This window comes from Herpailurus yagouaroundi, unplaced genomic scaffold, assembly GCF_014898765.1.
Source record: "Herpailurus yagouaroundi ecotype Mexico unplaced genomic scaffold, PumYag 206, whole genome shotgun sequence".
In the NCBI taxonomy this organism is placed as follows: Eukaryota; Metazoa; Chordata; class Mammalia; order Carnivora; family Felidae; genus Herpailurus; species Herpailurus yagouaroundi.
In genome coordinates this window covers 1,099,834-1,115,079 of record NW_024412437.1, presented here as the reverse complement: position 1 = coordinate 1,115,079, position 15,246 = coordinate 1,099,834, and the positions used below count along the sequence as shown (strand labels likewise).

The 15,246-nt window shown below is 46.0% G+C and overlaps 2 protein-coding genes across 4 annotated transcripts in view; both read right to left on the bottom strand.

The window, feature by feature from the left end:
- TACO1 (translational activator of cytochrome c oxidase I) overlaps positions 1-3,163 on the bottom strand; it is an 8,956-nt gene extending 5,793 nt beyond the window's left edge. The window contains exons 1-2 of one of the 2 annotated variants that reach the window (XM_040452054.1): positions 2,637-3,163; positions 1,122-1,171 (exon numbers count right to left, since the gene is read on the bottom strand). In XM_040452054.1, coding sequence (XP_040307988.1) covers positions 1,122-1,171; positions 2,637-2,916 — 330 coding nt within the window. In that variant the 5' untranslated portion in view covers positions 2,917-3,163. Of the gene's footprint in view, positions 1-1,064; positions 1,172-2,636 lie in introns of both variants that reach the window. The other variant, XM_040452053.1, reaches the window with a different exon arrangement.
- Positions 3,164-6,903: 3,740 nt separating this feature from the next.
- DCAF7 (DDB1 and CUL4 associated factor 7) overlaps positions 6,904-15,246 on the bottom strand; it is a 30,834-nt gene continuing 22,491 nt past the window's right edge. Inside the window, exons 5-8 of one of the 2 annotated variants that reach the window (XR_005783722.1) lie at positions 15,019-15,228; positions 13,959-14,076; positions 11,526-11,763; positions 6,904-6,976 (exon numbers count right to left, since the gene is read on the bottom strand). Coding sequence is in view for 1 of the 2 variants with exons in the window: in XM_040452052.1 (XP_040307986.1) it covers positions 11,591-11,763; positions 13,959-14,076; positions 15,019-15,228 (501 nt within the window). In the remaining variant the exon portion in view is untranslated. Of the gene's footprint in view, positions 11,764-13,958; positions 14,077-15,018; positions 15,229-15,246 lie in introns of both variants that reach the window. The other variant, XM_040452052.1, reaches the window with a different exon arrangement.

Sequence of the window (15,246 nt, the reverse complement as noted above, 5' to 3'; positions counted from 1 at the left end):
ACACACACACACACACACACACACACACACACACACACACACACACACACCCCAACTCCCACCAAGACTCCTCCTCCTATGCCCACCCCACATGAAACCCATCGGTGAAGTCTCCCCTGGGGTGCTGAGTACTGCTTCAGGAAATAGCACACCTGGGCCCTATCATAAGAACCACTGAAAATAGCAGGGCCATAAAATTCAAACAATTCATCAGAAGTCTAATGACCAATCAATCTCATCTGGACCTTCCATGCCACCTCCATTTATCCCTTGCCTGCACATTCAACTTTCACGACTCTCTCCAAGCACCCTGCCCTGCTGCCTTTCCAGGAACTCCCAAATGACAATTTCTTCCTTCCACAGCCCACATGAAGGCAGTGTTTATAAATGGCTAAAGAACAGGCTCTAGAGTCTGTCTGGTTTCAAGTCTGTCATTTTCTCTGTGACTTGGTCACCTAATCTTTCTGTTTCCCGGTTTCCACTTAAGGTTGTTTTGCGGATTCAGTGAGATAACGCATACAAAGTTCTTATCAAAGTGTTTGGCCTAGAGTAAGCACTCAATAATTATTGGCTATTAAGATGATTATCGTTCCTCAAATCCTTCCTATTTGTCCCAGAGGAAGAGGTGTCCTCTCACCTGGGCTCAAAGACAATTCACATAACTGGGCTCTACATCCTTGCCCCTCCCACCATCACTATTGCCCCTGTCTCTCTTTCTACTGGCTCTTCTCCTTTAGGGCATAAATATCTGAAAAACAAACCTCTTCTCAATCTAATAGTCCCCACACTGTGTCCCTTCTTTCTCTCTCATCTCCTCACATACTTGGCTAAGCAGTCCTAGGTCCCTAGGCCATATGCTTCTGTACATTGTCTATTCATCCTGTTCCTGATTATGCTTCCACAACCAATGTCCAAGGACACAGAGCCACCAGAAGGCTCTGTATTGAGGGTATTGACCACAATGCTACTCTTCTCTCTGATAATTTCAGAGTGTTTAGTGGCCTTCCAGACATGGGCCCCGGAGGGGCTGTGATCAATAAGAAAATGTCAAAGTGAGGACACACCCCCATTTTCAGTGATGCCTCAATCGTTGACTTGGGCATGTGCTTGCTGCGACACACCTCTAAGATGTTGGCCAGACTGCTGTTGAGTTCAGGGTTGGGGCCTCCTTCTGAGATAGAGAGAAAAGAGTGAGTGAAAACACTGCATTACAGCCAGGGGGAAAGAAGGGATTTCTGCCACTCTACCCACCTCCAGCCAGAACAGTAGCAGGTCGCCACTTAGCTCTCAGTTCATTTAGAACATTAATTCAGCGTTTGAATACAGAGAAGTATTTTGGAAAAGAAGGCTCTAATTCACTCTTTAAGGGCGGATATCTTCCTGCGAGGTTTCAGTGAACACCACTTTGAATCGGGTAAGAAATGAAAATGGTACCAACATTTCCTGGACTTATTAATACCCCTTGCTCTGACACCACTATTTTGTAGTTATTGAAACATACACATGACAGAGCATGTAATCACGCTGTCTCTAAGAGTAGGGGCTATATCTCATTGTCTTGTGTTACCAGTGCACATAACAAACATTCAATACTGTTATCTAACTCAGTATCAAGATTTTAGAAGAAAAGGAAGCAAAGAGAAATATCAGGCATGAGTTCTAGGGGTAAACTTATATTTACTGAGTGCCTATTATGCACCAGAAATGACCTCAAGGTAGGCACTATCCCTGTTTTAGATTAGAAAACTGAAACTCGGGGAACCTGGGTGGCTCAGTTGGTTAAGTGTCCGACTCCAGCTCAGGTCATGATCTCATCATTTATGAGTTCGAGCCCTGCGTCAGGCTCTGTGCTGACAGCTCAGAGCCTGGAGCCTGCTTCACATTCGGTGTCTCCTTCTCTCTGTCCCTCCTCTGCTTGCACTCTCTCTCTCTCTCTCAAAAATAAATAAACATTTAAAAAAATAAAGAAAGAAAACTGAAACTCATCAAGGTTAAGCCATTTGCTCAAAGTCATACAGTTAGTAAGTGACAGAAACCAAGTCTTCTTGACTCTGAAGTCCATAATTTTTACAGGACTTGTTCTCCACTCCTACAGGTATCTGACACTAAATACAAAAACAAACAAAAAAAGCCTTTCTACAGTGGCTACACAGTTGAAAAAACCATGCTTGCAAACTTACCTTCCAAGAAAATGTGTCTTAGGAAACCCTAACAAAGCAAACTGAGTCTGGGCAACTAACAGCTTTACTCAACGCCCCTGCCACACAACTATGTGCCACCAGAGGGGACTAGAGGGTTTGATTTGTCTCTACTGAAAAGACACACGAGTGACCTTACCCTTAGGGTGTGTTTCTAAGAAGTATCCAGCTACACTCTAGAATGAAGTCACTTTCACCATTATCATCCTAAGAGCAACTCTGTGACAAGCAGGCACACGCTCAGCATCTGGAAAGGTGAGTGGAGACCTACAGTGTAGGGAGGTGTTTTGAACGTTTAAAAAGTGGGCAACGGTGAGTATTAGGAAAAGAAAAGAATATGAAGGACCAAGGATCGGAGTTGGCTCTGGTTTAGCTCTGGGAGGCAAGCGAGGCTTTGGGCGCGGAGAGGACAGCAGCGGACGACCGTCAGGTTCTTACCTTTAACCGCCAGGCGGATGCTCAAACAGAGCTTGGAGAAGATGCGACTCCTTTCGGCGTCCTTGGGACCCTTGATATGCCGGACTTTGGACCACTTGTTGTGCCCTGCGGGGACCGCCGCGCTGAGGTGCAGCGTCCTGCCCGGAGCGGGGTTGCAGCCCGTGGGCTCAGGCTGGGAGGCCGCGAGGGTGGACGGAAGAGCCGCCCGGACACCGGGGCCTTGAGCCCACAAGCACCGGGCAGGAACTCTGCCTAGGCTGACAGCGGCCCAAGACGCCATCGGCTCCGACCCTGGGCCAAGGTCAGCAAGAGCAGCCAAAGAGCAGCGACCACGGTCAGCCCGTGGTGTCCGCCAGAGAAACAAGCAGGTCCCGAGCCTGCGGCTACCTCCGCCCTTCACCGGAGACCCAAGTGCTCAGGCCAGGCCGGGGAAGCAGTGACACGAAGCACCCTGCACCATCCCCGCGGAAGCCGGGAGTGGGTGCCCTCCATAAAGTAACACACTTCCTTTCCCCGGTCCGTTCCGGAAACGTGCCCCCATCGCCCGCAAAATCCGTTCCGTCTCGCGGTACTCGCTTGTTTGTCGTACCGGTGCAGAGCTGGGGCGAAGCGGGGCGACCTTTTTTTTTTTTTAAGGTGTAACTAATAGTTCACTTAGGAATTTATTATTGTTATTATCCAAGCTTCTTTGCGATGGGCTCGGCACTCTCCTCGTACTTTGCCGTATTAGAAACATCAGATTACTCCTAGTACTTCTCCCAGTTCCTTTGTTCAACACAAACCTGTCTTTGCTGGTCTTTGTTCCACTTGACTTCACCTGGCTAACTTTTGTTTTCCTTCAAGATTCAGCTCAGGCATCATTTTCCACCAAATGGAAACATCTCCAGATTCTCCAGTCGGGTTCAGATGCCCTACTTTGTGCTCACATAACTCTTCACACACGTCTGTACCTTAGCACATAACTTTTTAATATAAACATGTTTATGGCTCTGCCACAGTATTAAATTCTTTGAGAGCAGGTTGGTACCCTTGTGTCTGGCACAGTTCTTCGGGTTTTTTGTTTTGTTTTAAACAGCTTTATTGACATGATTTACATGTCATACAAGTCACCAATTTAAAGTGTATAATGGCTTTTAGTGTATGTATTCACAGATTTTGGTTGCCATCATAACAATCAATTTTACATTTTAGTCACCCCAGAAAGAAACCTTTTACCCATTAGTCATTGCCCATTTCCCCCCAATTCCCTCAGTCCTAGGAAACCACCAATTTACTTCTGCCTCTATGGGTTTGCCTATTCTGAACATCTCATGTGAACAGAATCATACAATATGTGGTCCTCTGTGACTGCCTTCTTTCACTTGGCATATAGTGTTTTTAGGCTTCATCCATGTAGCATATGTCAGTATTTCATTCCTTTTAATTGCCAAAAAATATTCCATTGTATGGATATACCAATTTTATTTACCCATTCATCAGTTGATGGACATTTGGGTTGTTTCCACCTTTTGACTATTATGAATAATATTGTCATGAACATTTATGTTCAAGTTTTTGTACAGACATGTTTTTGTTTCTCTTGGGTATACAACAAGGAGTGGAACTGGTGGATTGTATAGTAACTCCATTTAACCTTTTGAGGAACTGCCACAGTTTTCTAAAACAGTTGCATTATTTTACATTCCCAACAGCAACATATGAGGTTTCCACTTTTCTGTACATCCTTGCCAACACTTATCTCTTTTTGACTATAGCTGTTGACATCCTAGTGGGTATGAAGTGGTTTCTTTTTTTTTTTTTTTTTATTGTTTATTCATTTTGCCCCCCCCCCCCCCCCCCGGGGGGGGGGGGCACGGGCTGAGAGAGAGGGAGACAACAGCATCCAAAGCAGGCTCCAGGCTTTGAGCTGTCAGCACAGAGCCTGATGCGGGCTCGAACTCACGAGCTCTGAGATCATGACCTGAGCTGAAGTAGGACGCTTAACCCACTGAGCCACCCAGGTGCCCCATGAAGTGGTTTCTCATTGTGGTTTTGATTTGTATTTCCCTAATGACGAATGATGTCAAACATCTTTTCATGTGCTTATGAAAATACTATTCATACATAGTATTACTTTTTGTAATTTAAAAATATAGTTTAATATAAATGTTACTTTGAATAGCAAAACGCAAATTAAGAGAATTTATAATTGCAAATAAGCATAAAGGCCAAAGTGAAGTTTGAGGTTGCCCTTGTCCTATCAGCCTAAGTCTACCAAGGCAAATCTGTAGTTCAACAAAGTCAGACTATAGACTCACTGCAACAAGTAAAACTGCGCACTATAGGGATGGTGGGGTGTCTCACCAAACAGAGGAAAAGATAATTATAATATAGTATATGTACTAGTATACATATAGTATGGACAAAGGTGGAGGTTAGGCGAAATTTCAATGAAATAGAGTTTGATAGGCTCAAAGGAACACAGAGCTGTATGAAAAGTGGGTGAACATCAGTTCTGGACTGCAAAGCAGACAGAGTTTAGTTTCTGTGGAAACTACAAAGCTAAGTGGGGAATGCTATATTCAAAAACCCCTGCTCTGAGGTTCTATACCTGCCTGGAAATCAAGGCTGCTTCTCTGCCAGTGATTTGGATTCTCCAACCAAGACTGTAGGTCTTCATTCTCACAGATATCATTTCAAACAGCAAACTTTCTGACAGTCTATGATTTTAGAGAACAAAGTTTTTCAGTGAATTAAAAAAAGAAAAGAAAGTAGTCACTGTTATGACACAGATATGCTTGGGAGAAATATTGTTTCTTGTTAACTTTGCAGCTGCTTTTATCTGTGTCTCTATCTGTGATGAACAGCAGGGCGGAGTTTTACTTTCTCAGTCTGAGCTAATACTTAACTGTTCTCAAGATAAATTCACAGATGACTGAACCATTCTAGAGCCTGGTTTTCAGGATCATTGAAGTCATGGTATGACAGAGACATAACTATTTATCTGCCACTTTTATTTCCTCTTCTGAGGCACACAGGAAGATGATCCTTCTTGACCTTCCTTGGAATCATGTGACTAAATCTGGCAGATATGGGCAGAAGTGAGTAAGCCACTTCCAGACCCTATCTTGAAAAACGTATCTCTCCCTCCCACATGTTCTGGATGATCTAGCTGACCAACCTCCAAAGAACTTCATGTAAGCAAAAAGTAAAATTTTGTTGTGTTCAGTCTGAGGCTTGGGGGTTTGTTCCTGCAGCTTAGCCCAGGCTATCAAGATGAATAATGCCAGTATTGACTCTCCCAGTTCTCCCCTTAAAAAACAAAGAGCAGGAATCTCATATTTCCCATAAAATACATGAGCAAACTGGCCTGGTCGCGGAAACCCTAGTTAGCCATCAGAACCTGGTGTCCAAACCCTGAGGGTCTGGGAGTTATCATTTGTCATCTTTCACAGCCAATAGTTCACTGAATCTTATTACCCCATCTCTTAAGTCTCTTCAGTTATGCCCTGTCCTCTCCTTCCTGCTGTTCCTGCTTTAGTTCAGGCTTTTACTTTTTCTCATCTTGATTATTATAATAAGTGAACTGACTCCATTTCACCTCCTACTCAGGCATTTTTTTCATGGCCTCCTAAAGTGCAATTCAGAGCATGACTTCCCTCTATGTAAATTTTCCAAAGTCTCATATAGGAGTTAAGGCCTGAACTTTCTGCAAAGCACAAAAGATTCTGCTTCATCGGGCTCCTGCTTACCTCTCTAGCCTCATTTCCTGCCATTCCCCATACAAAACCCCGAATCAACTTCTATTTCTCTGAATATGGCCATATTATTTCTTGCCTCTAGAGTTGTATGTGGATATTCTCTCTGCCTTAAATGTCTTTCCCTATTCCCGGAGAACTCCTACTCAGCCTTCAAAACCCAGTTCAAACATCCTTCATCTTGTGAAGTTTTCCCTGACCTCCTCTGGCTCCTACTCAGATCACCCAGGTGATCACCTCCTCTGGGTGATCACCTCCTCCTCAGGAGGCAGCCTGTAAGCCTAAACATACCCATTATGGCATAACACTGCCAGTAACTGTTTATGTGGATGTCTCCTCTGGGAGACTGCAAGTAATTTGAGGGCCATGGCCCCTGGCATAGGGTAGATGCTCTGTGTTTGGTTAAAGGTGATGAGTCAGGCTGTCAGATAGTGTGATGGGCTGGGGCAGACTCTAATCCCCCAGCCAGAGTCTCTGGAATGTGCCCACAGTGGCAGAATGGGAAGAACTGAATTCATTACAAGAAGAAATTCAGTCTATACATGTTCAAGTTTTATTACAAAGTATGATGGGCAGAAAATACGGTACTTCTTATACAGGAGGCTGAAACAGAATGAAAGGGTGAAAATTAGGTTTAATATACTCAGGAAGCAAGAAATAAAGTCATAGATGTAACACTCCACTTTCAGGTGTCTTTGAAGTAGCCTTCAATGGAGATTTACCATTGTGGTTTCACAGCACAGTGTTAACATTTTATTACAAGCCCTGTGTACAATCAATCCTGTGATAATAATATTTTAAAAAGAAAAATGGTGATAGTACAGTTCTGCAAGGGGGCAGCTTCCTCTCCACCTGACCATGGGATGTCACAAAACCTACAGTATAGAGGAAAAGCTTAAATATATAACAAGAAATTAAGTTCAGACATACTAGGCTAAAGGGGGCAGAAACTGATTGGCTAGAGCTTAACATTTCAGAGAATAAGAAATCTCCATTTTCTACATAGAGGTTTGTACAATCATGCTACAAGTTCACACTCGGGGCGGGGCGGGGGTCGGGGGAGTCACTGACAGGGTCATAATATACACAGAAACCCAAGCAAGTGATTCATTCTCAACTCAAGCAAGTCAAAGCTTTAGGTCACCAAGTTTTGTCACACACTGTATTACCACAGCCAACCCCAGGTGAGAACATTTCTCTTAAACAGCAGACACCACAAGTCCATATTCACTGGGTTGTCCTCAAGGTGGGTCCTTGTGAGTTTTCCAGCTGTTACACAGACTGCCAACATCTTTCTTCTTGAGTTCATACTTTCACTAGCTTAGCTGTTTCTGGTTTGATATACCAGTCTAAGCCTCTCTGGGAAGGCACCTGCATGTTTCCATACTTAAAAAAAATAATATCCACAAAGTAGCCTGAGAGGACCGGGCCCATACTGTGTAGCCACACCTTTGACTTTGAGTGCCAGTGGCAATGACAACGGTGGGAGAAAAGGGTGCAGGTGGGAGAGGTGGGCAAGGCTCTGCAACATGAGACACTCTGGACAGCTGGCCCAGCCAGTACAGAGAGCCTTGTCCAGGGTTCACAGTGACTACTCAGCTTAGCTCTCCTCCCTGGGAAATCACAACCTAAGTGCCAGGCATGACCCTCCTTCCTCATCCTGGAGTGCAGAGTAAAGGGAAGTGTCTTGAATGGAAGACCATTCAAGTAGATGGTCTCCCTTACTCCAAGCCAGGAGGCAAAGGAGCTGCCATATTCTCAAACTGGGGAAGGTGGCAGGACCACACGGAGCTGCCCCTCCCATGTGTGGTAAACCCTGCAGCTCCCACTGTTCTTACAGCCTCAGAATTCGAGGCCCAGGCTGCAGCAGGGAGAAAGTTCCATGGTGGCAAGGCCAGAGGAAGAGAAAAGAAAAAGGAGGGGGAGAAAAGTAGGCATGACTGGTTATAACCTCTGCTTCCTCTGCTCTGTACAAATCTACAATCAAGAAAAGCCATGGTTTGGAATGGTCACGGGACTCCCAACACCTACAGATTTCTGCCACCAAACATCACCTATGGCTGCACTACTGCAGGAAGAGGCTCCTGTCCCCAGTTACCCAGGTCATACCCGATGAATGGCCCAGAAAGGCTGACACAAGCCGAGGGCACAGTCTCATTCCATGGCCACCTCAGACCTTTCCTGCCCTTTAATATTTTCTCCCTAGATCTAAAGAAACACTTACCATTGACTTTCTCCCAAATCCTAAATCTCCTCTGACAATTTCAGCCAAAACTATCATCAAAACCTCGTAGGAGTCTCAATTTTTTCTGTTTCTTTCCAAATCTTAACCAGTTCTTTGAGAGCTGATCCTCATTCTGTTAAGAAATTCTCACCCAGTTATCAAGTATCTCCCCTCTTCAAGTCCTCAACTTGCTGTCTCATTCCTCCCTGGAAGGAGAGCGTTCCAACTCTTCTGGGTGTAAACACTCAAGTCCTTGAAGGACTTGTACCCATTCACCAACTCTCTGATGTGGTACCTTAGGCCGAATTTATTCAGCACCTCTCCCTCCCCTCAGACAAGGAAAACAGAAGCAGCCTCGGCCCAGGGTGCAGGAGCACATCAAAGGGCCACCACCAGGAGAGCAGAGCCCAGACACGCCGCTGCTGCCTGGCCTTCCCAGGGAAGTCCTGGCCGCTGCTCCTCTCACACCAGAGGACAACAGATGCAGAGCCTCCCACCCATTCCCTCCCGGTGTCAATTTGAAAATCTAAACCAATTAAATAGACACTCGCTTTTGAGACTACAACAGATCTCCATTTCCTGGAGCATGCCTGACTAAGAGGCTTTCTAAATCTTGAGACTACAGAAATCCCCCCCTCAGCCATGGGGCCATCTGGCCTCTGGTAAAAACGGAGGGCAAGAGAGCTGATCAAAATACCAGCATCTCAGCAACTGTGACTGTGTGTGTGTGTTTGCTCAGGGAGACTGGGGAGTCTCACCTGGGCCCCAGGTGGGATGTCAGGAGGAGGACTGCATTGCAGGGCCTAGGGAGGGGTGAGAGGGCAGGGAGTCCACAGGGCAAGGGAAAACCACCACCAAAACTTGTTGGTTTCCAGAGTAAATAACAAAATTATGCAAACATATTCTAATTACTACTGGCTAATATCTTTCCCTTGTTTTTGAGTTCCGGTCGACAAATCCTCTCACCATTCAGACCACGTTTAAGTGCAGATCAGGAATCTTAACTTAGAACTCAGTGCCCCAGCAGGCCCAGCCCCTCCTATCACCTCTGACCTCCACTTCAGGCCCTTTTCCATGGTAAGGACATGATGGCCTCCTAAAGCAAGCAACCATCAACTCAGACTTGCTACCCTTAAGAAGGACCCTGGAACCAGCAAATACAATTGCAAACAGAGGAGGGTTCTGACCAAGAACTGCTCGCTTCACGCTGCCAAATGACACAGAGCAAATCTGGTAGCAACTGCAGAAAAGTCAACCTCAAATGGATGGCAAGCTAACGAGCCCAAATCCAGAATAATAAAGTGAAAAAGGAGGGGAAATACACTAAGAAAAGAGCCCCCTTTTTTGAACGAGCCCCCGTGTAGTAAAGCGAAGAGCCGTGACTTTAGGGATACAAATACATCTGCTCTGGAAAAGAAGGACTCGACCAAAAGAGTTTAAGGGCCCAGGAGAACAAAACTGTTTTGTTTCTCAAGCGCACGTGAGAGCCCAAGCAAACAAAACCACCAGCCTTGAGGTCTGCGACTCTCCTACTGAACACATGCGCAACTTAGAGGGGCTCAAAAACCTGTGGCAGAACACGACAGACCTAAGTCCCCTCGGGCTCTGAGCATGTCCCAAACTCCACCTGCCCAAAGACTCATCTTCCACTGGAATCACACACAAGCCCCCTCCATGGAACTCACCCACATAACGGAAACAGACGCTGCGGCCTGCAAGTCCAATACTGCTCAGAACCTGAATGGGGTGGGAAGGTAACAGGTGTGCACAAACTGGCTGGCCTGCAGCTATCTATTCACTTGACGGCCAGGGATTATCACAGCCCATTAGTCCACTCCTTCCAGGGGCTGACGGTCTCCCACACTGGACAGGAGACCTTGTTCAGGATCAGATGCACTGATGATGTGCCTCTCAAGCAGGGCTCTCTCACCCCACGGCGCTCCAAGAGTGGCCAGCCACCAGTCACAGCAAACTAACCCAACAGAGATCATAAAGATCAGCTTACAGATTGTGCTTGTCTCTCGTTCAAGCCATGAAAGAAAATGGTCTGAGACTCACATCTGGAGAGAAGAACAGACTAGGAAACTGTGTGCTGGAAATGTACTCTAAGCTCAGCTTTCCTGAAACCATTCCCTTCAAGTCAGGCATGCCGTCTCTCTCAGCTCTAACACGTTCCCAGTAGGGCCCACCGGGGTTGGACAGAGGTACTTGAGGAAGTAACAGAAGGCTTCCCATGTCTGTTTTGGAGCCCAGAATGCCCTTGCGAAGAGGCAGGCTGAGAAAAGGTGAGAGAGCTGGCCGACTTCAGAGCACCGGGGCGGTTTGGGACTCCTGGTCAGGTATGCTGCACTCAGTGATTCAAGAAGGCAAACTGCTCATGGGGTCAAGGGCCCAGTGCCAGATCCAGGCACTGAGGGGAGAGAGGAAGTGCTAAGAGGGTGGACTAGGAAACAAAGGCAGAAACCAGGAAGAGTAAAATTCTTTTCATAAAAAAATTAGCCTGATAGGTAAAAAATATACAAAGTTGAAATTTGTTAAAGACATTGATAATAAGAGGAAAAAACTCCAAATTGGTATTGTTCCCACTTAAGTGCTAACATGACATGGACACGGATTGCTGCCTTAGGCAGCAGACAGAGAGGAGACATCTGGGACAGATGAATACAAACACAGCCAGTGCCTGTAATGCTCATTAACACAACAGCTGACAAACAAATATATAGAAAAGTTTAATGGAGGAACCAAAGGAGAAGAGGAAAGGAGAGAACATCTTAAAACTCAGCCCTGGGCTGAGGAGGCGCCGACAGCACTGGGTCTGGCACAGACGGCGATGGGATGACTGGCCAGGAACTCCTAGAGCAGCTTCTGGTAACAGTGGTGCAAAGCAATGAAAGACATACTGGCCACCAGAAACACGTTGCTTCTTACTTTGGGGACGGGGCAGAGGCAGGAAACACACAAGCCCCTGCCACGTGGGCAAGGCGCCGCCAGCGCTACACTCTGAGTATCTCCAGGCAGTTGTTGTAGCAGATGGCAATCCAGTCAGGCTGAGTCGATGCCCACTGCACGTTGTTGATCTCTCCTTCGGCTGTGTAGGCCAGGATAGGGTCCTCGATGGCCCGGGGCATTTGCTGGATGTCCCAGATGAGAGCCTGGTGATCATCCGCTAGTGACGGAGAAAGCCAGCAAGCAAGGTCACAAGTCAGGAGGATAATGATCCCAGCATCTGGGGTAGGTGGAGGTATCACAGTTCACAAAGCATTTGCTCACCAAGACCCCAGCAAGGGAGGTTTTATTTCAAGCCCCCTTTTTATAGATGAAGAAACTGAGATTCAAAAATGTTAAGGAACTCGCCCCAAACCACAGAGCTATGCAGCCAGGGAATGGCAAAGCCAGGACTCGGAGCAAGGCCTCTGATGTGTCCCGGGGCCCCATTCGCTGCAGCAGAGCTGAGATGGTAGAATGGGACTTAAATGGGCACCTCTCACCTGGGGCAACATCAAGAAAGGATGATGGGATAAAAAATGATCCCCAAACACGTCATTTTCAGCCACTTAAAGTATTTCAGCGATTAAAGATACCTCTCTAATGATTCAACTTAATGGGATTTTACCCCATTTTATGGACTTTTATAGTTCGATGAGGTGTTGTTATCAGATGAGATCAAGTGCTGAGTGGACACATGTTATTAAAAACAATTTTCCCTAGAAAAGTGCCCTGGGAAATACCAGAAAGAAGGTAATAACCTTAACAAAAGTAAATAAGCACATGAAAAATGACTGGAAGAAAATATATAAAAATGAAAACAGCGGTATTATGAGGATGGCAAAGTAATGAATTAGGTTTACTTTTTTCTATTTGATAAGTGATCTGTAATGTGGTTATTTACTTTTATAATCAAAATAATAAGTTCTTAATTTCAGAGACGAAAAATAAAGAGGCAATGACCTTCAATACCATGGTGTCCCCGATCCCATCAGCCCATCCTGATGTGAAAACCTGTCTCTGATACACAGTAGATCTGAATAAATTAAGCCCTAACAGGCCAGGCTCATGTGGGCAACACTAGCCTTCTACCAAGGCCGTACAACCTGGGCCCTTCCCAGGGACAACCTCTGTCAGGAACCCTGGGGGTTTATTTGCAACATTCAGGACCTCTAAAGGACTAAGTTCCTTTTCCTCGGTGCTGCTCTCAACCAAGCACATTCTTCAGCCACAGCTCCTTCACCTGAAGGGACTCAAAACAGGTGCAACATACATAGCAGCGAGCCAGACAAAGGCAGCTGCCAGGAGCAGAAGATGGGTTTCTACTGGGGGGCACTGGTACTGTTCTCCACAAACAATGGACAACATCTTTCTTTTCTCCTTGTCTCACCCTTCCCTATCCACACCCCTGGGGGAAAACGAAGGCAACGATGAAGGAGTCAGACCGCAACCCGAGGTGCACAGGCCATAGGCCCCCAACTGCTCCTCAATGGCATACAGGCATGAGCAGAGGGCCAAAGATAGGAAAAGTTTCATGCCTTCCAAATTAATACTAAAATAGCAGAAAACCACCAAACGACATTGCTCCTTTGGCTCCATAATGAACAAGAAAATGAGGATGCTACTGATTAGCGAGGAGAGGGAAAAGTATGTTAGAAGGAAACCCGAGGCACTGAAAATGAAAAAGATAAGGAGCAGAACACGACGGGGCGAGCGGAATCCTGTCTTTATAAAATAAAGGGACAGACATTCATACTAGGGGATGTGTGTATGCATGCACCCACATAAAAAGGTCTCAAAGAGACACGCTGTTGTTAGAGGTCACCTCTACAGAGAATGGGACTGAGGCGGAAATAGGGCAGGAAGGAGAAAAGATAACTTTCACCTTCCTATTTTATATACCTCGGTATTGTTTTAATTTTTAATAACAGACTCATATTATTTCCAGAATAAAAGCACACTGACTACCAGCATATTTTTAAGGGGTACAGTTTTTGGTCTGTCAAATGGTGAGATGGGGACTACAAGTCACACACTACTGATCAGGCCATGCAGTGCCTTCAACACACCCAGAGCCCACTGCAAGTTCGTTCTGTGTCCCCAGGGAGTATCAGTGTGAGGCACAGCCTACAACTGATACACGACGTGAACGGTATACAGAAGAAGCTCCACTATCACGGAGATACAAGGTCATCTGGAAATCTGGAATGCTTCCATTTCACAAGTGGAGGGAAGCTCCAAATTGAGTTCCTTTGTTAAAGTTCTCAAACCATCCTTAGAAAATAGTTAAGGATTACACTTCTACGGAGACAAGAAGAAGATCTCCTGACCTCTCCCTCCCCATTGCTCCTCCCCACCCCCTGCCACCATGATTACCTGCAGTGCAGATGTGACAGGATGAATGCGGGGCCCAAGCAATGCCATTGACACATGCTCGGTGGTTGTTTAACCTGGCAACAGGTGTGCAGGGAACTCGGACATCCAGAATCACTACCTGCAGAAATAACAAGTAAAAGGCCCCGGAACTTCAGGGTGTAACAGGAAAATAAGACACTACACAAGAAAAAAAAAATTCGAAAGCATAACTTGTCCATTTGTGGATTAAAGACCATTAGAGACAAGAGGGTCTTGGTCCCAAAAGCAGCGATAGGATTGAGAAAGGAAGAAAAAGACCCAGGTAGTTTATAGTCTGTATCTCAAAAAACATAAGGCCTTTGAACTAAAGGTGAGAAGCAGGAGAGGTAACATGAATTTGGATAATCCACCAAGTCCTATTAGATACATGTGCTAAGAATTCTGTGCATGTTCAGCTGACAGAATGAGAGCCCTCTTCCCACAACCCCCAAAGCAGAAAGTGAAATGTAAGAAGTCTGAGGTACTGGCTTCACCAAAAGTTCATCACTGTATCATCTCCACCCACACTTCACTGCTTTTATCAAGCAACAGGCCACGGAGAGTTGCCATTGCCATGTGTGTTTGCTAAAGCTGGAAGAATCTGCCCAGACTCGAGAAGCAGATAACCGCCTGTTTCTCTACTCAGCACCATAAGCACATATGATTTGGTTTACTTTTTAGACACTGCTTTTCTTGGCTCCAACTCCAGTGCTCCAAACAGTAAAAGTTCTTAACGTGCGGTCCTTGTTCTAGATCAGGCTTTCTCAATCTTACCACTCTTGACATTTGGGGTAAGATAATTCGTTACTGGGGCTCTTGTGTGCATTGCAGGATGTTTAGCAGTAGCCCTGGCATCTGCCTACTAGATACTGGTAGCACCGTCCCCTGCCCCCAAGTTGGGACAACCCACAATGTCTCCAGACATTTCCAAAAATCCACTGGAGAGAAAACTGCCACGAGCTGAGAGCCACTCTTCTAGATATACTAAGCAGTCCCACCGTTAGGTGGCCAGGCCTATGTCAGCCTGAAGCAGGGCACTCACCTCCATTCCATCCATGGCCATGGTGGCCAGGTAATTCGGGTCCTGCTTGTTCCAGCAGAGCCGAAGTAGTGGGTGATGCTGTGGGTCTTCATAAATGATGGTGCTGTGTTCTAGATGGCGGAGGTCAAACATCCTCACGGAGCCATCAGCGCCCACAGAGGCAAACATGTCCCTGCCACCCCCAGCCCGACTAAATGCAATATCATAGACCTGTTGGTGAATAAGAAG